We start from the raw sequence: 26,934 nt of genomic DNA, 5'->3' as shown, positions 1-26,934 counted from the left end.
AAAAAAAAAAAAAAAAAAAAGAATTAAGAGATGCCTCAGCTCCTTGGTTACCTGGGCTCAAGGAAACTTGAGCAAAAATCACCTAAGGACTATTTTCTCTTTTTGAGTTGGAAAATTGAGGCTGATTTTGTTTGTTTACTTATGGAGATGGAAGAGGTGAAGATAACTCATTACTAAATTTCAAAGAGAGAGAGAATAAGAAGCTGTAAAAAAATGTATGTCCAGACCAGAGCCCAGCAATCTCCCAGCACCCATAGTAGCAGTGGAGGTCTTTGGAAGAGCCCCTGCATTTGAGTTCCAGCTCTGCCACTTTTTAACTGTGTAACGTTGTAAGCAGCGTTTCAGTTCCCTAACCCTCACCTTCCTCACCTGCAAAGCACCATAAAGTTGTCCTGAGCAGTAGTCCTGAGTATGTGGCACATCAAACCTAGCCATGTCCCTTCTAGATTAAGGTTTTCCTATTCACTTACAAGAGCAAGAGCAGATTCCAGTCCAGGGCACACTAAGCCCGGCTTTCTCCTGCCTGCCTCACCAGCTTTGTCTCCAACCATATTTGTTCCAAGTACCCAGGGCTCTCTTGCTACTCCTCACTCCTTGGAGTTTCCTGAATGTGACATGGTTCTTTTATATGGCTGAGCCTTTGCATCTTTCACTGTCTTTTCACAATCTTTTCACATCTGGCTGGCAAATTCTCCATACACTTCAAAAGCCAGCTCAACCCTCAGCCACCCACACTATCCTGTGAACCCACAGCTGGGCGGTTGGGTGCACCATGAGCTCCACATCCACATCCACAGCACACCCTCCATTCCTGCAATCCTACATTGACCAGAGGCTTTTAACCTTTTATTGAATTACCTGCCCTCTTCACTAGCCTGCAAGAGCTCACAGTCCAACAAGGGAGACAGATGTGTCATTGGTTACAAAACAATATGGCAAATACTTGGCACAAAAGATATGCTTGTGAATTGTTTATGAACAAATATGGGAATGAACCAAGATGCTCTATGGAAGTAATGCATTCGTGTTATGGCTTCATCATCTCTGTGTATTTACTCGTTTTCCAGAACACAGCTTTCCTATATCTCTCCAATATATATGTTTAGTTCAATCCTATTAAAAGCATGCTGGACAGATAATGCCTGATGATAGGAGGTATAGTCTCCTAAAGCACATCAGAGAACCACGTGCGAATCAGTCTCTTGTGTGGTGGCTGCTGAACTCAGGCCATCAGAATTCTGCCTGTCTCAAGACAATCATCACCACGGTGACCCTCCTTGTTGTTAGGCATCCTTTTATCCAAAGGAAATAGGTGGACAGGAAATAGCATGGAAAAAGAAAAATTAGGGTTGAGAAGAAATGGGAAATGCCAGGTTTAGCTGATACGCAAGTTTATTGTGTCAACGGATATAATGTGTTCTATTCATTGTTGGGTTCCTGTTATTCATATGTATTATTCCATTGTTCCATATGGAAAGAGAAAGGGCATATCATTATGAGGAGAGAGAGTTGGAAGGTTAGCAAAGTGCTGGTTTGGTTTGGTTTTTATTCTAAATAGAAAAGCAGTGTGACCATAGACAGATGGTCAGCTTCTCCTGACCTCATTTTCTTGAAATGAGGGAAATTGAACCACAAGAACTCTGATTCTGGACACATTTAAAGTGGAAAAAATTCTATCTGATATTTGTTCATTAAAATAGTGTCTTATTCATGTTATTGTGTCATATTCATAATTATCTTGCTATAATATATTCAGCATATGTTTTATTGCCTTCTCTGGGAGTAGGTGTTGTTGGATGGTAAATAAATAAGGTGGAGCCACTGCCTTCAAGGAGCTTACAATGTGGGGAGAGAAAGAAGTCACGTCTGTAAAATAGAGGCAGAAATGTTGAAGGATATAAGGAATAAAGGAAAATAAATGCTGTGAAGGTTCAGAAGGCTTCTCAAAGGATGTGTTAAAACACAGGAATTAAAATATAGGAAAGGATTTAGGAATATGCAGATAGGGACAGAAGGAGATTCAATGTGGAAGGAATAGTGGGAGTCAAAGTGTGGAGGTTTAAATATACAAATTGTTTAGAGAAGAACAAACAGTCCAGTTTCAAACAGAGAGTGAGTAAAAAGGAGTACACAGGGATGATAGGACGGGACAGGATTGTGGGTGGGCGCTAAGTGCTGGGCTGGCGGAAGTAGTTGTTATTTCATTTTTGGAAAAGTTTTAAGAGTGCCTGATGACCCACTGATTTTAAGCTGGACTTATGCTAGGTCATTATCTCCTTCCTAAAAGTCCTTACTTATCTGCATCCATTCAGTACTTTGTGTTTACACCTGTGACTTCAGAGCAGAACATGTCAAGGTTGTTAGTGGCCAACGCTTTCATTTGACAGATGAGGCATAAAAAACTTTGGGGACATTTCAACTAACCAGCAATGGAGTAAGAGAGAGATCTAGACCCCAGATCTTCTTGTTCCTAGCCTAGCCTCTTTTTACCATCCTTCCTACAAAAGTTGTGTGGGGTGGGTGTGTGTGTGTGTGTGTGTGTGAGAGAGAGAGAGAGAGAGAGAGAGAGAAAGGCAGTGGGGGACGGATGGGGTGCAGTGACATGATCTCAGCTCACTGCAACTTCCACTTTTTGGATTCAAGCGATTCTCGTGCCTTGGCCTCCCCAGTAGCTGGGACTACAGGCAGGCATCACCACACCTGGCTAATTTTTGTATTTTTAGTAGAGATGGGGTTTCACTACGTTAGCCAGGCTGGTCTCAAATTCTTGGCCTGATGTGATCTGCCTGCCTCGGCCTCCCAAAGTGCTGGGATTACAGGCATGAGCCACTGTGCCCAGCCAGAAGTCACTGCTTTTAACCAAAAATTAAGCCATGAGGAAATAAGAAAAGAGAGTCTGCACTAGAAGCCAGAAATATGAAGTTCAGTTTTCTTTCATCATCTTTCTGTGTGATCTTGGGGAAGACATGAACTCTCTCCTAGCCTCAGGTTCCAAGCCTCTGAAGTAATATAATAAGCTTCCTTATTATATTGGAGAGGCTGAACATGATCAAACAGAGCCATGTTTGAAAAAGTCCTTCTGGCTAGGTGCAATGGCTCATACCTGTAATCCCAACACTTTGGGAAGTCAAGGCAGGCAGATCGCTTGAGCCCAGGAATACGAGACCAGCCTGGGCAACGTGGTAAAACCCCATCTCTACTAAAAATACAAAAATTAGCTGGGTGTGGTAGTGTACACCTGTAATCCCAGCTGCTCAGGAGGCTGGGGTTGGAGGATCACTTGAGCTCGGGACATGGAGGTTGCAGTGAGCCTTGATTGTGCCACTGCACTCCAACCTGATGATAGAGCAAGACCCTGTCTCCAAAAAAAAAAAAAAAAAGAAAAGAGAAAAAAGTCTTTCCACACTTATAAATAAGAAACTCTTATCAGAAACACTCAATTTTTAAACGTATAATAAATTAGCAACACACTTGCCAAGGCATTGGTATTTTAGTGGTTAGCAGAGCTTGCCTTCCAAAATTAGCAACACACATCATCTCCTCTCCTTCCCCTTTAATGTGTGGTGACTGCTGGTGACACTTTGTGGACATTTCTCAATATACTTCCATTGACAGCCTGTTATTCTTGAAAGAACACCTTTTTACTTGGAATGTGTCTTTTGGAGATGAAAATTATAGATGTGATTTACCAATATCATCTTGATGTTCATTTTTGAGGATTACACTCAGATCTGGGCATGGGTTAGGAGGAGAGGAAGCAGGGTCAGAACTATTTTCCCTGGCCTAGTACTGCTTCAGCATTATCACAGCACATGCCCAGATACCTTTGGGTTCAAGAAGTATAGACTTTTTTAAAAAAAAGAAAGAGGAGTACTTCTGGTCACTTTCTTAGAACTGAAAATAACACTAGTGAAAGTTTTCCCATGTAAACCAAGCCTAATTCTCCATCCGTACGATTAGAGAATCTTCACAACAGGAGGGACTCAAGAAGTCACGCAAGCCAGTCTTTAGCATAGTGCAGTGATGCCCTCCTGTATCTTCCCTGGGACTGGTTCTCCTCCAGCCTCTATTTGAATCCCACCCCCATCCTCCCGCCCCCAGTGACTGGGAGCTCACAACCTAGGAGGTAGCTCATATTCTACTGTTAGAAAACAACTTAATGTTCCTAACCTCCTCCTTCCTTGTGACTTCAGCCTACTAAGCCTAATTCTACTTTCAAGAAGAAAAATAGCCATATTACTTTCCTCTTCTACATGGCAACCTTCCTTAAACCTGAAGCTAACTATAGGATGTCCCTTGAAGTCTTCTCTATCATTGTTCAGGTCAACCACCTCAAATGATCTCTAATTCATCCTAAAATAGGCCCCCAGAAATTGAGTGCAGCCCTCTAGGCTGGCCTGACTTGTGCAGAGAGCACAGGACTTAGGTCCTATGATGGGGAATCACAGGCTTCTCTTTCAAGGAGAGGTTATAAATCTGTTGTGTTTGTAGCTGCGTCTTGCTTGTTTATTGAATTTAGGACCAGCTGATTTTCAGGCACTGTCCCACATGGACACGTGGACAGCCACCTCAGCAACTCTTCTGCCCAGGTGACTGGAATAACTCGTGTCAGCTGGATAGTTCCAAATCCATGCCTCACTGTCCCTCTAAATCCAGTATATTCCAAGAAAAGCATATCCTCCTTCACCAATCCCTCTCCTCATTTTTTTTTTTAAGACAGAGTCTTGCTATGTTACCCAGGCTGGAGTGCAATAGTACAGTCTTGGCTCACTGCAGCCTCCACCCCACAAGTTCAAGCAATTCTCCTGCCTCAGCCTCCCAGGTAGCTGAGATTACAAGTGCCCACTACCACGCTGGGCTAATTTTTGTATTTTTGGTAGAGATGAGGTTTTCCCATGTTGCCAGGCTGGTCTTGAACTGATAACCTCAGGTGGTCTGCCTGTCTTGGCTTCCCAAAGCACTCAGATTACAGGCGTGAGCCACCGTGCCAGGCCTCTCTCTTCATTTCCATCAATGATGTCACTATTCTCCTGAATGACGTGAGCTCAAGTTGTAGGCCATCGTTGATTCCTCCCTGCTCCTCTTCAGTCTGGGCCACACCTAGATCCTCCTCTGAGTGCCTTTGACAGTCTTCTTTCCATTCTTATTGCCAGGTCTCCTAGCCAGGGCCCTGTGTCCTTGGCCTGATTATCACAGCAGTCTCTTCATTGAGCTCTCTGCTCCCAGCCACCTCACCTCCTATGCCCACACACACAGTTTCCTCCAAATTCTCCTATTCCTCATTTGCCATTGTATATACACTTTCTTTGTTTGCTATTTGCCTTATTCCTTTGTATTTTGTCTTTCACGTTTCCAAGACTAGTGACCACACATCTCTTTGTAACTTCGACCGTTTATAAAGAAGGCCCTTAACAAATATTTCTTGACAATCAATATGATATTAGAATATTTTTAGATAAAATGATATTTTAAAAATAGTGCTAAAAGATGAGGAGATATGTAAGTTAAAATAGCATTAATAATGTTGATACTTGGGCCACCTGACTGCTCTAATGGGCATCTCAGAATTAATTCCCCCACAACTAAGCTATCTAGATCTTTCAAACCCCCCAATCTACTGCTCCATAGTTTTCCCTCATGTTAGTAAATGATGCTTCCATTCTTCCAGTCGTTCCCCAGCCAGGACATGTGGGATCATCCATACTCTGTATTCGTCAGCAAATCCTTTAGTTTTCCTTCAGTACATCCAGCACTTCTCACTCACTGCCTCCATCACTGCCATTCTGAATAAAGCAGTCCCACGTGCTCGATTCCCATTGCTTTCCTTACCCTTCCTTACCCTGCTCTTTTCTTTTTCATAGCACACGTCTCATCTGATTTATTGAATTTGTGTGTTTATTGTCTGACTTCCTCCATGAGAATGTAAATTCTGGAATGGCAGGGACTTGGTTTTGTTCCTTGCAAAGTCCCAGGTCCTAGAGCAGTGATTGGCACGTGGCAGGGGCTCAATAAATATTTATGAATAAATTGATGAATGAATGCATGAACCCAGGTCTGTCTGATTCCATAACTCATATTCTACCCTGCTACACATTGATCAGGTACCATCCTGCTTCTCCTTGAACACATTTTTCAACTACTGTGCTCAGCAACTAATTTATATTTAAATAAATTGGTTTTCTTTTCAGAATCAGCATTCGAGCTTTTACACAGCTCTTTGATGAGGACCTGAAGGAATTCATAAAGCCACTCTATTCAGACACATTTTTTTCTTTACCCATCACTACTGAGTCAGGTAAGGCTAACCTTTATATCATGTTCTGCCAACTGCCATGTCACCTACAGGAGCCTCTAATGGGGAGATATTGGCTGATGCTGGGGGAACGTTTATTTTCACTTGGAACTTAATCTTTATGTGACCAAAACTTGAGGTGGATTAAAGGGATCACACAACTTCTCTAGAAGAATGGATTGAAAGGGGATTAATCTAAAAAGAAGGTGGAAATACAGTATTATTTTTAATTAAAAATGAATTATTTTCTGAAAAATGAATGAAAACCACTAAAATCAAGAGTTTTCACAGCCCAAAATATAAGTTAGTACAAAAGGCTTTCAGTTAAAAGTGAGAATGTTTATATGCTTATACACAGAAATGCTCAGGAAAACAGACTAAAAGAAAAACATCAAGTATTAATGATACGTATCTCAAAGTAGTGGAATGACAGGTGATTTTTCTTCCTTTTGCTTACTACGTGTTGGCTTTGTACTGTTGAAAACTGTAAATGTAAAAGACTATACGTAACAATTTCTTTTTTTTTTTTTTGAGACAGAGTCTCACTCTGTCACCAGGCACCAGGCTGGAATGCAGTGGTACAATCTCGGCTCACTGCAACCTCCACCTCCCGGGTTCAGGCAGTTCTCCTGCCTCAGCCTCCTGAGTAACTGGGACTACAGGCACACACCACCACGCCCAGCTAATTTTTGTATTTTTAGTAGAGTTGGGGTTTCACCATATTGGTCAGGATGGTCTCGATCTCTTGACCTCATGATCCGCCCACCTCGGCCTCCCAAAGTGCTGGGATTACAGGCTTGAGCCACCACCGCACCTGGCCTATACGTAACAATTTCTAAAAGAGTATATTAGAGGGAAAGCCTAAGTAATAACAGAGGCTAGTACTTACTGGTCACCTTCTCTATGGAGACACAGTTTTAAGCATTTTACATAGAATAACTCATCCAACTCTCATGGCAATCTTTTGAGGTAGATGCTATCATCATCCCCATTTTAAAGATGAGGACATGAGGCACCAAGAGATTAAGTAACTTGCCCAAGATGGTACAGCTGAAACTCTGGCACTTTCTGCCAGGGCATACAACCTCTGCACTGCCCTGTCTCTGAATACTTCCACCAGGCTGAGAATAGCATCATTTCATCACCTTCCTTCTCAACACCATCGTCTGCACAGCCTTCTCCTATAGCCCGTGTTCTGCAATGCTTGATCTCTGGGTCTGCGAAGTTCTTTACAGCTAAAACCGTCTCTCATGCTGCATGACAAGAGATGACTCAGCCTCACAAACATTCCAATCAATTTATGCCAAATATAGGGATAATCTCCCACTTTTCAAGCCAAAGGGGGATGAGAATATAGTTAAGTGGATTTAGATGTCTTTGTTTATAATTTAATGTACGGACTTTGTAAACACAATTTTCTTTTCTGAAATATCGTTACATGACAAAAATTGCATGTAGTCCAGTATAGGAAGACAGTAAACATATTCCAAAAAAGATGTTAACCACATTCAAGGATGATTGTGTTGATTTGATGAGTCTTGAAAAGCAACATGGAAGAAACAAATCTAAGGTCTTAAATTGCAACTTCCAAAATGGACTACTTCATAGACCTAAATTTAAGGGGTAACACAGTAACACTTTTACAAGAAAATATAGGTGTAAATCTTTGTAACTTTGGACTTGAAAATAGCTTTTTAGCTATGACACCAAAAACATAAGCTACAAAAGAAAAAATAATTTGGATTTAATCTAAATTTAAACTTTTGTGTTTCAAAGGACACTACCAAGAAAGTAAAAAAGACAACCTACAGAATTGGGAGAAAATATTTACAAATCACATATCTGATAAGGGCTGAGTGTCTAGCATATAGAAAACTCTTACCTCACAATTTAATAACAAAAACACAAATTACACTGTGTGTGTGTGTATATATATATATATATATATATATATATATATATGATGGAGTCTCGCTCTATCGCACAGGCTGGAGTGCAGTGACATCACCTCAGCTCACTGCAACCTCTGCCTCCCAGATTTAAGCAATTCTTCTGCTTCAGCCTCCCCAGTAGCTAGGATTACAGACACATGCCACCATACCCAGCTAATTTTTGTATTTTTGGTAGAGATGGAGTTTCACCATGTTGGCCAGGCTGATCTCGAACTCCTGACCTTGTGATCCACCTGCCATGGTCTCCCAAAGTGCTGGGATTACAGGTGTGAGCCACCACACTAAGCCAAATTACCCAATATTTAAATGGGCAAAGGCTCTGAATAGACATTTCTCCAAAGAAGATGTACAATTGGCCAATAAGCACATGAAAAGCTGCTTAATATTGTTAGTCATTAGGGAAATGCAAATCAAAACCACAAGAAGGTACCACTTCACACCCAGTAGCATGGCTGTAATCAAAAAGACAGTAACAAGAGTTAGTGAGGATATGAAGAAATCAGAACCTTCCATACACTGCTTATGAAAATGTAAAATGGTATCACTGCTTTGAAAAAGTTTATAGAAATATTAAACTCAGAGTTACCATACGACCCAGCTTTTGACTCCTCATTATATACCCAGGAGAAATGAAAACATGTCCACACAGAAACTTGTAGGTGAATGTTCATAGCAGCATTATTCATAATAGCCAAAAAGTAGAAACAATCTAAATGTCCATTGATGGATGAATGGATAAACAAAATGTGATATATACATGCAATGAACTATTATTCAACCATAAAAAGGAATGAAATCTTGGTATATGCTATAACATGGATAAACCTTGAAAACATTATGCTAGGCTGAGTGCGATGCCTCAGGCCTGTAATCCCAGCACTTTGGGAGGCCGAGGCAGGTGGATCACAAGTTCAGGAGTTTGTGACCAGCCTGACCAACATAGTGAAACCCTGTCTCTGCTAAAAATGCAAAAATTAGCCAGGCATGCTGGCATGCACCTGTAATCCCAGCTAGCTACACAGGAGGCTGAGGCAGGAGAATCACTTGAACCTGGAAGGCAGAGGTTGCAGTGAGCCAAGATCATGTCACTGCACTCCAGCCTGGGTGACAGAGCGAGACTCTGTCTCAAAAAAAGAAAGAAAAGAAAACATTATGCTAAATGAAAGGAGCCAGTCACAAAAGATGGCGGATTTATGATTTAATTTCTATGAAATGTCTAGAATAGGCAAATCCACAAACACAGAAAGTAGATTAGTAGTTGCCAGAGATCTCGGGGAGGAGGAATGGGGCTGACTGCTGTGGGTATGCAGTTTCTTCTGAGGGTGATGAAAATGTTTTAAAATTGATTGTGGTGACATTTGCAAAACTCTGTGACTATACTAAAGACCATTGAATTGTACAGTTTAGATGGGTGAATTGCATGCTATGTGAATTATATTTCAATAAAGCTATTTTTAAAATGAGGCCACTCTTACCACTTCATAAACTCCCCGTGGCAGTATCATACCAGATAATAAAAATAAGACTTTGTTAAAATAGTTGCAAGCAATCCACTGGATTTTCCAAAGCCCCAGTGCTGTGTAACATGTTTTATATAAATGAAATTGCATTTTTATCTTGGTGGCAAACTTACAGCCTTTATTTTAGGTGCCCCAAGCTTTACATGTAAGCACAAAGTCCAAAATTCCTCTATAAGCTAGACACCATTAACTTCGAAAGTGCACAGCGGCATCTGGCCTCACTGCTACAGGGTGGGAGCCAGCCTTTCATCTTTTTAGGTGCATACTTATAGCCTTTGGAAAGTAAGTGGCTCATTGTGGGCATCATTTGAATTCTACTTGTAATAACATTACTTGGGAGTTATGGCTTTATTGCTTTCTTACTGGTTCCCTAGCACTAATTTTCCCATCTGGATGTGTTGTTTCTATCTGGATTATTGTAGAGCCCTTGTTTGGAGCTATTGAAGGCGTGAGTGCCGGTCTGTTTTTGATTGGCATGCTAGTGGCTGTTGTTGCTGTATTGATCTGCAGACAGAAAGTGAGGTAAGTACAAAGATCCTTCTGGTGATTGGACCCACAACTTGAAAAATGCAACTGAAAATTCCCATAGGCTGAAAAGTAAGGAGGGAAAATAATTTAATTTTTCCAGGTTAAATTGTCACTGTTTTCTCAATAAGAATGAAGTCAAACTCTAAAGCCATGTCTCACTTTTCTCAGGTTTTTTTTTTTTTTTTTTTTTTTTTTTTTTTTTTTTTTTTTTTTTTTTTTTTTNCATGATCTTGTCTCACTGCAACCTCCACCTCCCAGGTTCAAGTGATTCTCCTGCCTCAGCCTCCAAAGTAGCTGGGATTACAGGTACGTGCCAACATGCCTGGCTAATTTTTTAAAATATTTTTAGTAGAGATGGGGTTTCATCATGTTGGCCAGGCTGGTCTCGAACTCCTGACCTCATGCTCCACTCACCTCAGCCTCCCAAAGCGCTGGGATTACAGACTTGAGCCACCACACCCGGCCTTCTCAGCTTTTATATCCCATTGATGAATGTGGCCCTTACCAAATGTCTGAGAGGCAATTTATAGCTTTATTTGAAGACAAAGTGACTCTTTTTGCACAGGAAAAAAAAAAAAATGTGTGTGTGGTTCATATCCTCATGAAGACAGAGATGTTTGCAAATTGTATGCCCAAGTGCTTTTCTGCAATATCCTGAAAAGTGTGGTTGACATCACCATTTTGTAGTTCGTATCTTCCATCCTAATTTAAGACGGGACCAAAAAGAACCAAATAGCATGTGGCCCCAATGTCGTGCCTTCTTCTCTTAGTGAATTTTTTTTTTCTTAATTTGGCACATGTTACTCTTTCTTGAAGTCGTGTCTGGCATCTGAAATTTACTGGGTTTTTTTTTTTTTTTTTTTTTTTTTTTTTAAGCAAAGTTTTATTGAGAATGTGGGAAGTGACTATAACTTGTAGCCAAAAACTAGGAGACAGACCTTCAGTTTTTGCAGAGATCTGTTTCTGGGTGGGAATGATCTACTTTATTCTCTTTCCTTTCCCTTCCTCAGAGAGATGTTGGCTGAGTGCAAATCTACGTGAATACTGAAAAATCCTTATTTGTACAAACATGTACAGCCTTGCCATAAATGGAAAAATTTGTTCAACCCAAGTATCATAATTGAAATAAAAGTTCTCTCCCTTATGTTTCAGCCATGGTGGAGAAAGACCCTCTGCCCGTCTGAGCATTCGTAGGGATCGACCATTATCTGTTCACTTAAACCTGGGGCAGAAAGGGTAAGCACCACATTTGCCTTCATATAATTTATTGAAAGATGGTATTATGTGAGATTGGCTCACAAAGTCTTCTTTTGGCTTCCCTTCACAGTAACCGGAAAACATCTTGGTAAGAGAACACATTAATTATTTTATTATCTGCCTTTGAAACATGCGTCTGAATGGTTATGGGACTTTCCCTATTCTGCAGTAACTCTCTTTTCTTTTTCGTTTTTAATTACAGTCCAATAAAAATAAATCAGTTTGAAGGACATTTCATGAAGCTGCAGGCTGACTCCAACTACCTTCTATCCAAGGAATATGAGGTACAACTCAGGCAGAATGAAGCTTCAGCATCCCTAGTTCTCAGCAGAATTTCCCTCCTAACGTTTACTGTGTAATCATAGGCTGATTGGACTCAGAAGTTAGGAGGCTGCTTAGAATCTCAGCTGAGTACTCTTTTATGCCGAAACTATGCCCTGAACAATGTACCATCTAATCTCAGAGGCCAGCTTGAGTTCCAGAATAACACAGCATAGCAAGGGCTACCTGGATCAGACAGTAAGGAAGAATTACCAAATCTCAAATGCAGACATAATGCTGTCAATTATTCAGACTAGCCATTTGCTTGGCTGGGAGAGACTGTGGTTTGGCAAAAAGCACCTAGCTTTTGGATTTGATTCTTGGGTTTGCCACTTGGGTGACCTGGGGCACATCCATTATCCTGTCTGAGCCTCACTTGTAAAAACCCTCCCTTGTGGGGCTGTTGTGGGGATCAGAGCTAATGCGTGTTGAATACTAGGCATTCACAAACGGTAGCTAGTGGATATGTTTTCATATTGTATATCTCCAGGACTGTATGATACGCTTTATTCTATTTATAGTCTCCACTTACAAACTTATTTTTGACCTAACAGGAGTTAAAAGATGTGGGTCGAAACCAGTCATGTGACATTGCACTCTTGCCAGAGAATAGAGGGAAAAATCGATACAACAATATATTGCCCTGTAAGTTCTGTGTCAAAATTTGTAATGCTGTCTTCCTCTAGCCATTTCTGCATTTTTCTCCAAAAACGAAATGGGGCTAATGATATATAATATAGCTGGATATGGACACTCTCAAGCTCTGAATGACTTTAATAAGAAATAACTTGTATATTTCTGCACTTCCCTCTAGAGGGAAAATAGCCAGTTTAAATTCTGATTATGAAAGGCCTCTTACGCTGTCGACCTTTCCCCATGTGGTCCTACTGCTTCTCTTTGCAGGCTAAGAACAGTAATGAGGTTAACAGCAAGGGCTCTAACATAAGCAGACGTGGGTTTGCTTAGCAAAGTCTTCCTTAACAATTTCTGCTTAAATTTCCCTACCCTATTGGGTAAAGCAATAGAAGGCAGGTTTTCTGGACTGCATTCATTCCAGCAGTGAAAGGGAGCTGGCCACTCCACCAGGCAAATGTGGCAATGTTACAAAGGGAAGCACAGATGGAGCTTCACGTTGTCTCCTGTGTCTGAGTGGTTACAGGCCACCTGTGCAACCTTGGGCAACTTAGTTATCCTGTCTGAGCCTCATCTGCAAAATGGAGATAAGATCACCTCCCATCTGGGGCTACTGTGGGGATCAGAACTAAGGCACATCACACACTTTACATCAACTATAGAAAAATCACCCCAAGATTCAGCTGCAAATCTCTCCTTCCAGATGATGCCTCGCGAGTGAAGCTGTCTAATGTAGACGATGATCCTTGCTCTGACTACATCAACGCCAGCTACATCCCTGTAAGTGAACTACCAGGCCACAGTGTTCAGGATGAGGCTTTGGTGGGTGGCAACACTGGAGATGCCACTCCTGCATGTTCCCACTATTCTTAGGTCTGGAAATGCTTGTAGATTTCACAAGAGCATGTCTGAATGCCATTAAAAAAAAAAAATGGGGTATCCAATTCAGTTCCTGCTAAGCCACATTTTTCACAATGGCTATAGTCAAATGAAATTATAATGAGCCCAAGATGCATTTTCATAGGTCATCTACTCTCTGCAGTCCTTAACCGAGATGAGAGCTTCCTAAGGAAGATGGACCTCCCCTGCTAAAGCTGCCTAGCTAGAGAAGTTGATCCCATGTTATTTGGACTCTTCACAACCACAGACACAACTCAAAGGTTATGTCAAATCTTTGGGCTCTGGTTTTGCTTAGCATCTTGCCACCTTCCTACAGCACACTGCGGTGGAAAAAGCTTTAAGGTCAAGCAAACCTAGGTTTGAATCCCACTTCTGCCCTTTGTTGACTCTGTGACCTTGGGCACATTATATCACTTTTTTGGGCCTCCATTTTCTTTTCCAAACGCTGAGGATAATCAGCTTTACTCCAAGCAATTATCCATTCACTCAGTAAACACTTAGAATTAAGTGCTAACTGTAAGTCAAACACTGAGCTGTTTATAGGCATGGGATAAGATGGAATCCTGACCCTAAAGAAGCTGTCAGAGAGTTTAGGCAAGAAAAGGCAATGCCATGAGAAACCTGCCACAGCAGTGCCTCTCCTCCATTGAAAGACATCTGCATCATCTGGGGTCTTGTGCAAAGGCAGATTCTGATCCAGCAGGGCTGAGGCAGGGCCTGGGAATCTGCATTTCTAACAAGCCTCTGTGTGATTCCAGTGCTGCTGGTCTGAGAACCACACTCAGTAGCAAGAGGCTAGAGGTTGCCATGGGGCATCTAGGAGGAGAATATCCCTCAGCAGAGATAAAGGTAAAGGAAGGCTCAGCAGAGCAGGCTCCATGCTGAGGATAAGTTAAGGATTCATCAGATGAGAGGCAGTGTTTTGGTGGGGAGGGTTTGGGTGGCAATGGCAGAGGTGACCTAATGTGGAGACCCTGAGGAGAGGCAGAGAGGAGCTTTGACTAGAATTGACAAGGAATTGCTGTCATTGCTGTAGTGCAGAAGGAGTAGATGAAAATATCCAGCTCAGGCTGGGCGCGGTGGCTCAAGCCTGTAATCCCTGCACTTTGGGAGGCTGAGACAGGCAGATCATGAGGTCAAGAGATCGAGACCATGGTGAAACCCCGTCTCTACTAAAAAATACAAAAATTAGCTGGGTGTGGTGGTGCACACCTATGGTCCCAGCTACTTAGGACGCCGAGGCAGGAGAATTGCTTGAGCCCGGGAAGCGGAGGTTGCAGTGAGCCGAGATCGCGCCACTGCACTCCAGCCTGGCAACAGAGCGAGACGCTGTCTCAAAAAAAAAAACAAAAATCCAGCTGTTGGATTATGGTTTGGATTAAGTCAGTCTGACCCAAGACACATTAGATGCTCAGTCAACAGAGGTTTATCTTCCCATGCAAGACATGTCTTACCAGAATATTCTAAAATTATCCAAAATGAGTAAAACTCTTCTACGTTAAATAGGGAAAGAGCCTGATCACAGCCCCTCAAACAATCTACACAAATACCCGCCATCCCCCTCCACACACACATAATTGAGGGTGAAGTGTTTTCTAGATCGTTTCCTGAGCCCCCCCCTTTCAGAATAGACCCAGGCTAGTAAAAGGGAATGTGGCTCTTAACAGTTCAACATTCTGACCTTTGTCCTTCCTGCTCCCAAGCCTTGACACTTGTGTTAGTATCTTTTTCTGAAGTCAGGGACTTGGCAGAGACCTCCCTGTCATCTAATCTGAAGAACTCTTTGTTTATAGTTCTGAAGAGGCCCATTGTTTCCAACTCTCCATATTGTAAATTCATTGCAGGGCAACAACTTCAGAAGAGAATACATCGTCACTCAGGGACCGCTTCCTGGCACCAAGGATGACTTCTGGAAAATGGTGTGGGAACAAAACGTTCACAACATTGTCATGGTGACCCAGTGTGTTGAGAAGGGCCGAGTGAGTAAACAGCCCTCCTGACATCCAAGCTTTGCTTTCTGCCACCTGGATAGAATTCTGCCCCACCATCCAAGTGAAACCCCGCAAAACCAAGTAGGGATCATGTGGGAACATTGTTAGAGTCTTTTGAACAGAGTGGCTTAAATCACTAATAGTAAACCCAGGTGATGCCTGATTCTGGGTCTGAAGTGCCAGTCAAAGCTGTTTCCATTTGAGGACTGGGATTTTCAGCAATGCCCATTACACCAAAAAATTACCTGGCCCTAGCCACTTGGCTACTCCATCTTCAGTGTATGGCCAGGGGAGAGACCCTGTCCCTCCTCCCAGGAAAGGAGAAGTGAGTTTTAGGCTGTGTTGGCAGACGCAAAGTCAAAGAATTATCCAGACAAATTAAGCAAACACCTCGTAATGCACGTATCATCTTCTACGTTATATGGTTATTTTGAGGATTAAAAGAGAGATTACATGTAAAGTGCCCGGTATCTGCGTTCAGTAAATACGTGCTCACAATCCTCTTTCCCTTGTCTGTGCACATGTAAAGGCAAGCTTAGCTAAACGTTCTGACTTCTCGAAGATCTCTTGGCACAAGGCCCAAGTTAGGACAGTGACATATAAATACAAACAAAGCAGGGCCAGGAAGACAGTACCTTCCTCTACACAACTAGATATTTCTTTAGGAAGAACAATGAATTGTGAACCATAGTTTACCTGCTAGTGCAGCTGAAATGCTAAGAAAACCAATTTAAAAAAAGAAAAAAATCCTCAAGTCATGTATCCCTAGGCCTAAAAAAGTGAGTGAATCCACAGATTGGCGTTGGGGGTGCTCCTTATGCAGTGTCTCCCCTTCACTTGGAGCAGCACCTCAGCTTCAGCGCTGGCCAAGAGCAGGTTAATATAAAGTAGATGGTCAAATTGCTTTAGCGGCTGATCCGGGATTCCTAACTCAGGAAGGTGTTTAGAGGAGGGAAAGCCCATGTTCACAAGGAGTCACTCTTCCGGACTCACGTTGTTTCTATCTGTCGTCTTTCAGGTAAAGTGTGACCATTATTGGCCAGCGGACCAGGATTCCCTCTACTATGGGGACCTCATCCTGCAGATGCTCTCAGAGTCCGTCCTGCCTGAGTGGACCATCCGGGAGTTTAAGATATGCACTGTATGTTAGCTTGCTTGACTTCATTTAACAACCCAGCTGGGGGAGATGAAGGAGATCTGCTAATCCCACTTTTGCTGGTTCTTCTCTTGTAGTTTCAGCCCATAGGAATTGCTCCACGGCTCAGTTGTCAAGTTTGAAGGTTCCTCTTACTATCCTGCTCTCTGCTCTTACAGGAGGAACAGCTCGATGCACACAGACTCATCCGCCACTTTCACTATACGGTGTGGCCAGACCATGGAGTCCCGGAAACCACTCAGTCTCTGATCCAGTTTGTGAGGACTGTCAGGGACTACATCAACAGAAGCCCCGGTGCTGGGCCCACTGTGGTGCACTGCAGGTATGCAGAGATCTAGGACCCAAACGGCAGCCGTATGGGGGTTGTGCCTAGGAGCCTGGAAAAAGACATAAGCATGGGGAATTTAGTGGATCGAGGATTTGTCTGGACCAACCAGCCTGCCTCACCCCCAGGGAGTTTTATTACATTCCTCCCCTTCTCTCAAGGTCATTCTTCTTCCCTGGCTTCTCCTTTTCCACTTTCTTCCCCTCTAGCCTCTCTCTTGCCCTCACTCTCCAGCCTTCTCTCTCCCTCTTGCTCTTTTCCTACTTTCTGAAATGCAAAGTCCTGATGGGAATTCCATGCTTTCCATCATCAGGCGTGTATCACCTTCAGTCTAAGTTTCCAACAACTCCTTTCCCATTATAGCCAGAAAAGTGAGCACACACGCCTATTCTTGCCTCTGGGTAGTCTTCTGTTTTGGACTGGCTTTATTTCTCTGTTCCACCTAAGTGCTACCCATCCTTCAAGATTTACTTTCTAATCTTCCCTCTAGATCTACTAGTAGGTCTATTTGTGTGGCTAAAACAAAATACCACAGACTGGATAATAAGTAATAGAAATTTATTTCTCACCATCTAGAAGCTGGGAAGTCCAAGATCAAGGCGCTGGCAGGTTCCCTATCTGTTGAGCTTGGTCTCTGCTTCCAGGATGGTGCCTTGTGGCTGTATCCTCACACGGAGGGAGGGATGGAAGGGCAAAGGGACCTAGCTAGTTCCCTGCAACCCTTTCTCAAGGCACCAATCCCCTTCATGAGGGCAGAGCCCCCATGGCCTAATCAGCTCCTAAAGGCTCCACCTCTTAATACTGTTGCATTGAAGATTAAGTTTCAACATGAATTTTTTGGAGGGGACACAAATGTTCAAACCACAGCATAGCAATCGCCATCTGTAGCACCTAATTTTTTCTCTCAAATTTCTCTTCTCTTCAGTCTGCTCTGTACTTGCTATGTATCATTTCCATACATTTCCTACATACATGTAAATCTAAACAGCATATTTATGTTTCAAAAATTTATTGAAATAGTTACATATATGCTTTATGTATCTTTTTGTCAACTTTCCTGCTCAATATTATGTTTTCATAATATTGTTAGGTCCATAAAATCAACCTAACAAGTGAAATCTCGCTCTCTCTGGGGAGCCTGGTGTTTGGCTAATTGATGTTTGCAGTAACACTTTGACAGCCCTGACTGAGTGGTACTAATAAATAAGGAGCAGGGAATTGCAGCGGGAAGAGAAATGCCAAGTGTACTTGTCTCCTCCCTGTCAGCCCAGCACCCTAAGAGCCATGCTTTTCCTGTGTCCTTGGAACCTTGACACTTTCAATAGGAAGGTGAGGTACTCAGAGCTTTCTGCTTTCTGAAAAATGGCAGGCATTTTGTACAGGACCACCGGAGAACTGTTCTTTATGTTATAAATGTGTGTATTAAAAATCCCCAGATAATACAACCATTTTGGGGAGCAATTTGGCAATCCCTAGTGAAGTTGAAGGTATTCATGCCCTTTGACCAGACCAAGAGTTCTGCTTCTAGGTATCAACCCCTGAGATATCTCCACACTTATGCATGTTCATTGCAACACGTCTTAATAGAGAAAAACTAAAAATGATCTCATTGCCACTGGATTATCAGTGGTTTATGAAGAGAGTTAAAAGAAATTAGATCAGCTGGGTGTGGGATAGCCTGCCTTTCCCAACACTTTGGAGGCCAAGGTGGGAGGATCACTTGAGGCCAGGAGTTTGAGACCAGACTGGGCAACAAAGTTTTTTTTAATTAGCTGGGAGTAATGACACATGCCTGAGGTCCCAGCTACTCAGGAGGCTGAGGTGAGAGGAATGCTTGAGCCTGGGAGGTTGAGGTTGAGGCTGCAGTGAGCTATGCTTGTGCCACTGCACTGCAGCATGGGCAACAGAGCAAGACCCTGTGAAGGGGGTTGGGGAGGTGGGGAAGGAAGGAGGGAGGGGAGAGAGAAGAAAAGATGGAAAGAAATAAAGATCTATATGTAGCAACATGGATAAATCTGAAAACATATTGAGTAGGAAAGTTGACAAAGATACCTAAAGCATGTATGTAGGAAAAGTATTAAAAAGCATGCGTGGAAATGATACATAGCAAGTGCAGAGCACTGCTTATCCCTGGTAGAGTGGAAAGAGATAGAAGGCTGTATGGAGGTAGGCTTGGGGGTACGGTAGGTTAAACTTGCTTAAGAGGAAAGAGCACACTGAGAGAAAGAAATAGTCCTACTTCTTCCATAACTGGGAAGAGAAAAGAAAGATTGTGCCAAAGTCTTTGATGCAATCTGGAAAGGCAAATTTAACAAAAAGGCTCAATCTTCCTTTCCCATCTCTTCCAGTGCTGGTGTGGGTAGGACTGGAACCTTCATTGCATTGGACCGAATCCTCCAGCAGTTAGACTCCAAAGACACTGTGGACATTTACGGAGCCGTGCATGACCTGAGACTTCACAGGGTTCACATGGTCCAGACCGAGGTAAGAGTTACAGGCTGAAAGTTATAAGCCACCTTCTTCCCCACGATATCCCCACAGAAAAATATCCAGGACTTGAATATGACAAGGGGAAATAACTATGACACATTAGGAAGAGAAAAAGAGAACTAAATATAGATATTTTCTAAATCTCACTGGTCTTGAAGGTGACCATCTCGGGGATCGTTTTAAGGCAGGCTGGCAGATGAGCACAAGAACTTCAGTTAGGAAAGAAGATGTTAATGTCTCCTCTCCCCCAGCCCTACTCCCCCCACCTACACCCCCATTCGGAAGACACCAAGGGAGTGTGTTTAGACTGTAAACACTACATGCTTTGATATTTGTAGGGCATTTTTGAACATGTCATCTCAATACATTTTCACAAAAACCAGGTGAGACATATTATATTCCATTTCCATACTAGAAAATGAAGGTCTAAAAGCTTAAGGGCTTTGCACAAAGCCCATAGCCATGAAGTGGCTGAGGTGGCTTGGACACTTCTAGAGAATCCTGAGTCTACTAGCCTCACAGTCAGATCTCTTCCCTGACAGAGACCAAGCGTCACTCCTCTGCATCAATGCCTTCCGAGGCTCAAGTTCCCTAAGTTTTTCTCACAGTAACTATGCAGCATCCTTATTTGCACATTGTGTTACCTCTGCTCTCAAAGTCAGCCAGTGATATTGATAGTAGAGTCCCTTCTGGTTGCCAAAATGCATCACGAGTTTGGGGCAAGTGTATGGAAGCGATACATGGCCCAAGAATTAAAAAAAAAAAAAATTCCATGTTTGGAAAAGTAAAAAGTTCTACATGCTTCTGTATCCCCTCTTAGAGTTACAGTACCCGTGGCCACTGCACAGACAGCAATGTTCCACAAAAAGAGAGCATCCTAGAGCCAAGGCCCCATTTGAGCTTCATTGAACCTACTATTCCCAAAACCGCCTTGACCCCTGAATTCTTTTCTTGCACATTACATATTAATATGCTGCATTCAAGCCAGCAACAACTGAACAAGAGAAATAAAAATTAAAAATATCCTGCAGAATTAACATTTGTCAAAACAGTGGCATCATTGTCTTCTGAAGGCAGGATCCTCTGCCACCACTGTTGTCCTGGACTGGGAGGACTTTCATTATAGCAATGATGCCATCATATTTTGAATGTTTTATTATGAAATTGTTTTTTAAAAAATGCACAAAACGTGGCTGGGTACAGTGGCTCATGCCTGTAATCCCAGCATTTTGGAAGGCCCAGGGGGCCAGATTACTTGAGGCCAGGAGTTTGACAACAGCCTAGGCCACATAGCAGGATCCCATCTCTGCAAAAAAATTAAAATATATATACAAAACTAGGGAAAGTAGTATAATGACTTTCCATGTATCCAAACCCCAGCTTCTACAATTATCAGCATTCTGTGTTCTTTTCCCATCTGTATCCTACATATAATGTTCCCCTACCCCAAGACATGACCTCACTGAAATATTTTAAAGCAAATCCCACTTAATCACATTATTTCATCCTTAAATATACATATGTATATACACATATACCTATGTCTATACATAGGTATATGCATATATGCATGTTTACACATGTACACATATAGATGTATATGCATGTGTAATGTCACATTACCTATATGTGTTTACACATAAGTGCACATGTATGTGTATACATGTGTGATGTGACATTGCATATAGATGTATACATGTGAACATGTATATTTGTATGTATAAGTACGTATATTTGAAATAAGTACTCTTTAAAATTTAGAGCATAATGTCATTATCACATCTACTTTTTAACCATAGTTCCTAAGTATCATCTAATATGCAGTATTTAAATATCCCTAATTATCTCAAAAAAATACTTTTATAAAAACCTGTAGTTGGTTTCCACTAGAATCCAGAGTTTACGTATTTCATTTGGTTGGCGTATCTCTGAAATCTCTTTTCATCTATAATCCTCCCTCCCATTTGTTTTCCATGCCATTTATTTGTTAAAAAGAAACCAGTTCATTTGTTCCATAGATTTTCCCACATTCTAGATGTGCTGATTGCTTGTTCGTGGTGGTAATGTATTCTTCTACTCTATATGGTTTTTGTTAGCTGGTGGTTAGATCTAGAGGCCTGATTAAACTCAGGTTCGTTTCACCAACACAGTGCTCCGTGGGTGGTGCTAAGGGCACCACCATGACATCAGAAAGCAGATCACCACGTCTGTCTCTCTCTTTCAGCACTGAGGAAACTGACAGTGAGTTCAGGGGCTGTCAGCCTGAACCCTTCATTATCCCAGTCAACCTTTCACTTAATAGTGTTAGAAGCCACTGATGACCTCTGCCTAGCTCTGTTATTTCATTAAAGGTTGTTGAATTATATTACCCTGTATCATAATTGTTATCCTTCGGTTTTCCTCCACAACACTGTGCATTTCTAGTGGGTGGGAACCTGTTTTCCTTCTCTACGTCCTCAGAATTTTTTAATCTGTTAAATGAATGAAGAAACATCCTATAATTACATTGCTAAAAAGCATTAATATTTGTTAGTTTACTGTCACTTTCACAAACTCAAACCCTAATTAATTTGTAACTTGGGGAAGAGGAGGTTATCATATTGTAAATAGTCTCGAACTATGTGTATTTGTGTGTGTGTAGGCTGTCTAGTAATTGCCAGAGGATTCTTGGGCCATCTATCCCTTTCATACACCTACCCCAAACTCATGATGCATTTGACAACCAGGAGGGACTCTACTGTCAGTATCACTGGCTGACTTTCAGAGCAGAGGTAACACAATGTGCAAAGCTCTTTCTCCTTAGAAACAACTCCATCTTTTCCCTATTCTGTTTTCCTTTTCCTCCTGCCTCACTGAGGATGCCGTGGCTTAGTTCCTCAGCTTGCCTTCTCAATGTTTCACTTCACCAACGTCTGCCTTCAAGGCACCGCCCTTTCTCTCAATCTTCATTATTTGTAATATTTTCCATTCCTGTACAGGCTCATGTTACCCAAATCTAATTCTGCCTCCACAGACGTGTACGTACATGACTACCAGACGGATGCCCCCAAACGCCTTACAGCCATTTAACGTCAAAAAGATCAAAGCCAAACTCATTCTCTTTTTCAAAAAGCGAAACAACAACAAAAACATTCCTCCTGCTCTTGCTCCTTCCAGTGTCATTTAATAGTATTGCCATCCACATGTTTGCCCAAGCCAGGGAGCTGACTGCTTATATTTTTTAAGGGATGGGGTCTCATTATGTTGCCAAGACTGGACTCAAAGTCTGTGCTCAAACGATCTACAGGTGTGCTCCACCACACCTGTCATGCTTACATGCATGGATATGTGCATTTATTTGCTTCCTATTTCTATTTTCTGTTTATTTACATAGTGAGACATGTGAGACAAGATCTCACTATGTTGACCAGGCTAGACTCGAATTCCTGGGCTCAATGGAGTGGATTTCTTTCCCTGCAGTTCCCACATCCAAGCAGTCACGAAGTCCTTTCCTTCTCTTTGTGCTAGCCCCTCACCCCACTGCCACTGCCCCCACACAGCCCTTTATCAACTCTCATTAGCCCTGCTAATGAGTAGCCTCCTAGTGGGTCCCCTGCCCTCAGTTCTTCCCTAATGATCCTTCAACCACCCCTGCCACCATCAAAGTTCCCTTACTGACTCTGTCAGCTCCCTGCATAAAAATCATGAAAAGCTCACCACCGCTTGTAAAATGAAGTTCAAACCCCATCCTGCGTATAAGCCTCTTCATAACCTGGCCCCAGCGTGCTCCTCCAGCTTCCTGTCATCGTACTAGACACCACCAGTGGTTAGGGTCTGCCAAATTAAGGAAGGTTTACCCACCTGGGCCAGAAGCGACTTTGAGTCCTTCCATCATAATGAAATAAACATAACAGTAAGATAAACTTTTCTCTTTCTCATTTTTCTCAATCAAACAAAATTCCAAATCCTATCCAGATATTAGGTTGGTGCAAAAGTTATCGTGTTTTCTGCCATTAAAAGTAATGACAATTACTTTTGCACCAACCTAGTATCATCTGTCTTGCTTTAAGTCTCTGCTGAAGTTGAGTGGTTTTTACAGGCTGAGAATCCCTGGTGCCAGCTGGCATTTAGTAATGGGAGTGGGTGCAGAGGGGTGTGATCCAAGGCTAAGTCCCTGTAGGTGACCGTTTCAGCAAAAGATGGAGGACATTCGGACCCCTGCATTATTTTTTTGGGTCTATGGTGACAGTGAACTTCCACTTACCTCTGTCTTTGCTTGAGATACAAAGGGATGCAGGTCTTCACAATTTTTGATGACTCCATCAAACAGCAAGCATTTGTAAACAAGAGGCATTTGTCAGGGGACTCGTGAGCTTTCCTTCTTTTATACTGCTTTGAGGGAAATTTGCAGCTTGACCCTGAGAGAGACATTCGGAGAGCAATAACTTGTTAAAGAACAATAGATGATAGTCACAGTCTCAATCTCATTTGCTTCCCCTGGGAAAGAAACACTGAGATGTTTTGGATGAAGGCTCTCAGGTTCCATTTGGGGTATTGTTTGAGGTGTTTCCCATGACCCACGCAACCAGCATTTTAGCTGCACTGCACTTCTCACGGTTTCCAGAATATATGTGAAATGTTATGCTATGTTACCCTACTTCTTTGCTTGAATTCTTATAAATATCCTCTCTTCTCTTTAGCTTGATAGTTTCCTCCCCTAAAAGTGAACTTAATGGCTTTCTCTTCTATATGAAGCCTTATACACAATTCTATTTTATGCTGATCATCTTATAGGGATTTGTTCACTTAATACTAACCCATGCCCTCAGGGATCACAGAAGACTGTAACTATGACACTGTAAATAATATCTGATACTGCAAATATTGATGAAATTGAATGGAACTGAATGTGTCAATACTCAGCCAAGCTTTCACCAGTTAGCAAAAAATTCTCTTCTATGATCTCAGGTTCATATGTTAGGCTTTGTCTACTTTTCATTAAGAATAAAATGAGAAGCACATTGACAATCTCACCATTTTGGTAGTAATCATTTTCAAAGGGACATTCTATTGGGAAAAGAAGAATCTGTATTTAAGACAAGGCAAATTAATGGATATTAACTAGTTTCAAAGCCCATGGTGAATCATTGGTAAAGAATTCATTAATGGGCCACAGCACACATGTACTAGAGTTCATTCACAGCTAACGTCCCAAAGTAACTTAATATCCTAGTAGAATTGAAAATATGAATTATGCTTTGGGTGGGAGAAAACGGGAAGATGTCAGTCTGTAATTTGGTGGATCCTTTTAAGTTAGCCAAAAGAGAGAGACTGCTTTATACTAACAACCATTCTCTGGAGACTACTTTTCTCAGACTTTCAATAGTATTGAGATTGTGTATAACATTCATAATGACAAATGTCTGTGAGCAGAAAAGCAGAGAATAGCTATCAATATTATTGCAGGCCTCACTTCTTATTGATTTGGTTGTTTAAAATGTCCTTATCTAGGCTGGGCAGAGTATAATCCTAGCACTTTGGGAGGCCGAGGCAGGAGGCTGTCTTGAGGCCAAGAGTTTCAGGCCAGCCTGGGCAATAGAGCAAGATCCCATCTCTAAAAAACTTTTTAAAAAATTTGTCCAGGCCTGATGATGCACACCTGTAATCCCAGCTACTCAGGAGGCTGAGGTGTGAGAATCACTTAAGACTGGGAGTTCAAAGCTGCAGTGAGCTATGATTGTGTCACTGTACTCCAACTTAGGTGACAGAACAAGACCCTGTCTCTTAAAAAAAAAATTAAATGTTCTTATCTATTGATTATACCAGACCTACCTTATGTAGTCCCATGGATAGATGACCAGGCTAGCTTCCAATCAGGGACAATATCTAGTGCCAATCCATAAAAATAAGTACCTGTTTACTTGGCAGGATTGTTAATGAGGAAAGATTGAATTATTCTATTTTGTATCTCAAACCTCTAAAATACTTTGACTGACTGCACTGATTGCTTTAAACACAAGGTCTGGAAATATTTTCCATTATCTATCTGACTGACATCAACCTATATGCTTTAATGGACAAAGGCTGTTAGCTATAAGAGACCGTTGCCTCCTTGTTTAATAAACGGGAAAACTAGGATCCCAAGAAGCCTGATGGCTCAGCCTAGGCTGGGTAGAGGCTGCTGAGAGCCCAGTCTCCTTCACTGCTCACAACTCCCTCTGAGCAATTGCTCTATCAGCAAGGGGAGGTTTCACAGACATCCATTTCCTTATAAGAGAGCCCAGGGAGTATAAGGAAGGGGGCCCAACGTACAAGCTTGGCTGCCTGGGGCTGAGACACAGTGGTCAGTGGCAGTCTTTATGGTCACCAAAGCACTGACTCTTCTATATTTATATTTCAAAAGTAGTAAATTCTCAAATAGCTGTCAGGTGGGTCTGTCCTCACTCTGTAACCCCTGTAGTTCTCTGCAGTCAGCCAGCATCTTTGAGATTCTTCCATGTGGCAGACTCAGATGCTGAGAGAGCAGAGATGGATAAGACAATGACCTTGCACTCAAAGAACTAACAGCCCAGCAGGGTGGTTTGTACATACCTCTTTTTTTCCCACTATATTCCCAGAATAAAAAAAACAAAACAGCACAGTATGCAGTGAAATGATTTTCTCATTCAGTAATGCAATGAAATTAGGATTCATCTATGAAAACTGCTGTAGTGAAAAAGACATGAACTTTGAGGTCACATCTCCAAGAACAAATCCCAGGACCCCATTTCTTAGCTGTGTGACCTTGGAGAAGTTACTTAACTTTTGAGTCTTAGTTTATACTGATCATTATATTTACTTCACAAGGTGGTTGAAATCATTAAACGAGATGATGTATGTAAACTACATAGTAGCCTTTGGCATTCGTTCATCTACTGAATTTGTGTAGGACCTACTATGTACTAGACACAGTTGTAGGTGCTCAAAGAACACACCACATATATATACATAAATATTAAAAGAATGAAAAATGCCACCTCTCTGCCCATTACCATCGTTCTCTTTTCAGTGGTAATAAAAGACGGTCACTCTTTCATTTATCAGAGACCATTAGTAAAGTGATGACCAAGAAACTTAACTATATACAATCCCGTCATTGTCCGTATTTTGTGAGAGCGCCTCATCTTTCTTCTGCATGTGAACAGGCCGTCCTCTGACATGTCTCTTATTTTCCACAGTGTCAGTATGTCTACCTGCATCAGTGTGTAAGAGATGTCCTCAGAGCAAGGAAGCTACGGAGTGAACAAGAAAACCCCTTGTTTCCCATCTATGAAAATGTGAATCCAGAGTATCACAGAGGTAGGTACTTACTTTACTCACTTCCGAGTTCCTTCATCAAGATACGGTCGATACAGCCAGGCACAGAGGCTCACATCTGTAATCGCAGCATTTTGGGAGGCTGAGGCAGGAGGATCACTTGAGTCTAAGAGTTTGAAACCAGCATGGGCAACATAACGAGACCCCATCTCTACAAAAAATTAAAAAAAAAAAAAATTAGCCAGACATCCTGTGTAGTCCCAGCTACTTGGAAGGCTGAAGGAGAGGATCACT

General features: G+C 42.0%; 1 protein-coding gene and 1 long non-coding RNA gene across 7 annotated transcripts in view; one reads left to right on the top strand and one right to left on the bottom strand.

The window, feature by feature from the left end:
- Positions 1 to 26,934, top strand: part of PTPRB (protein tyrosine phosphatase receptor type B) — a 122,371-nt gene that overhangs the window by 88,988 nt on the left and 6,449 nt on the right. For 3 of the 5 annotated variants that reach the window (XM_037731614.1, XM_017509297.2, XM_017509301.2), the window contains 12 exons: positions 6,189 to 6,295; positions 10,187 to 10,286; positions 11,445 to 11,528; positions 11,620 to 11,637; positions 11,752 to 11,833; positions 12,425 to 12,515; positions 13,207 to 13,283; positions 15,248 to 15,382; positions 16,413 to 16,535; positions 16,709 to 16,872; positions 19,224 to 19,359; positions 26,562 to 26,861. In XM_037731614.1, coding sequence (XP_037587542.1) covers positions 6,189 to 6,295; positions 10,187 to 10,286; positions 11,445 to 11,528; positions 11,620 to 11,637; positions 11,752 to 11,833; positions 12,425 to 12,515; positions 13,207 to 13,283; positions 15,248 to 15,382; positions 16,413 to 16,535; positions 16,709 to 16,872; positions 19,224 to 19,359; positions 26,562 to 26,786 — 1,342 coding nt within the window. In that variant the 3' untranslated portion in view covers positions 26,787 to 26,861. Of the gene's footprint in view, positions 1 to 6,188; positions 6,296 to 10,186; positions 10,287 to 11,444; positions 11,529 to 11,619; positions 11,638 to 11,751; positions 11,834 to 12,424; positions 12,516 to 13,206; positions 13,284 to 15,247; positions 15,383 to 16,412; positions 16,536 to 16,708; positions 16,873 to 19,223; positions 19,360 to 26,561; positions 26,862 to 26,934 lie in introns of those variants that run through there. The other 2 variants (XM_017509298.2, XM_017509302.2) reach the window with 1 other exon arrangement.
- Positions 15,789 to 26,789, bottom strand: LOC108289759. 2 transcript variants are annotated; one of them, XR_001819311.2, is made up of 4 exons: positions 26,695 to 26,789; positions 23,609 to 23,762; positions 23,062 to 23,178; positions 15,789 to 16,927 (listed from the first exon to the last, which is right to left on the bottom strand). It is a non-coding gene; the product is annotated as an uncharacterized LOC108289759 (long non-coding RNA). The 2 variants fall into 2 exon arrangements; XR_005197004.1 differs by lacking the exon at positions 23,062 to 23,178.

This window comes from Cebus imitator, unplaced genomic scaffold (assembly GCF_001604975.1).
Source record: "Cebus imitator isolate Cc_AM_T3 unplaced genomic scaffold, Cebus_imitator-1.0 Scaffold414, whole genome shotgun sequence".
Taxonomy (NCBI): Eukaryota; Metazoa; Chordata; class Mammalia; order Primates; family Cebidae; genus Cebus; species Cebus imitator.
The sequence above is the reverse complement of the archived record's forward strand: the minus strand, read 5'-3'. Positions and strand labels throughout refer to the sequence as shown.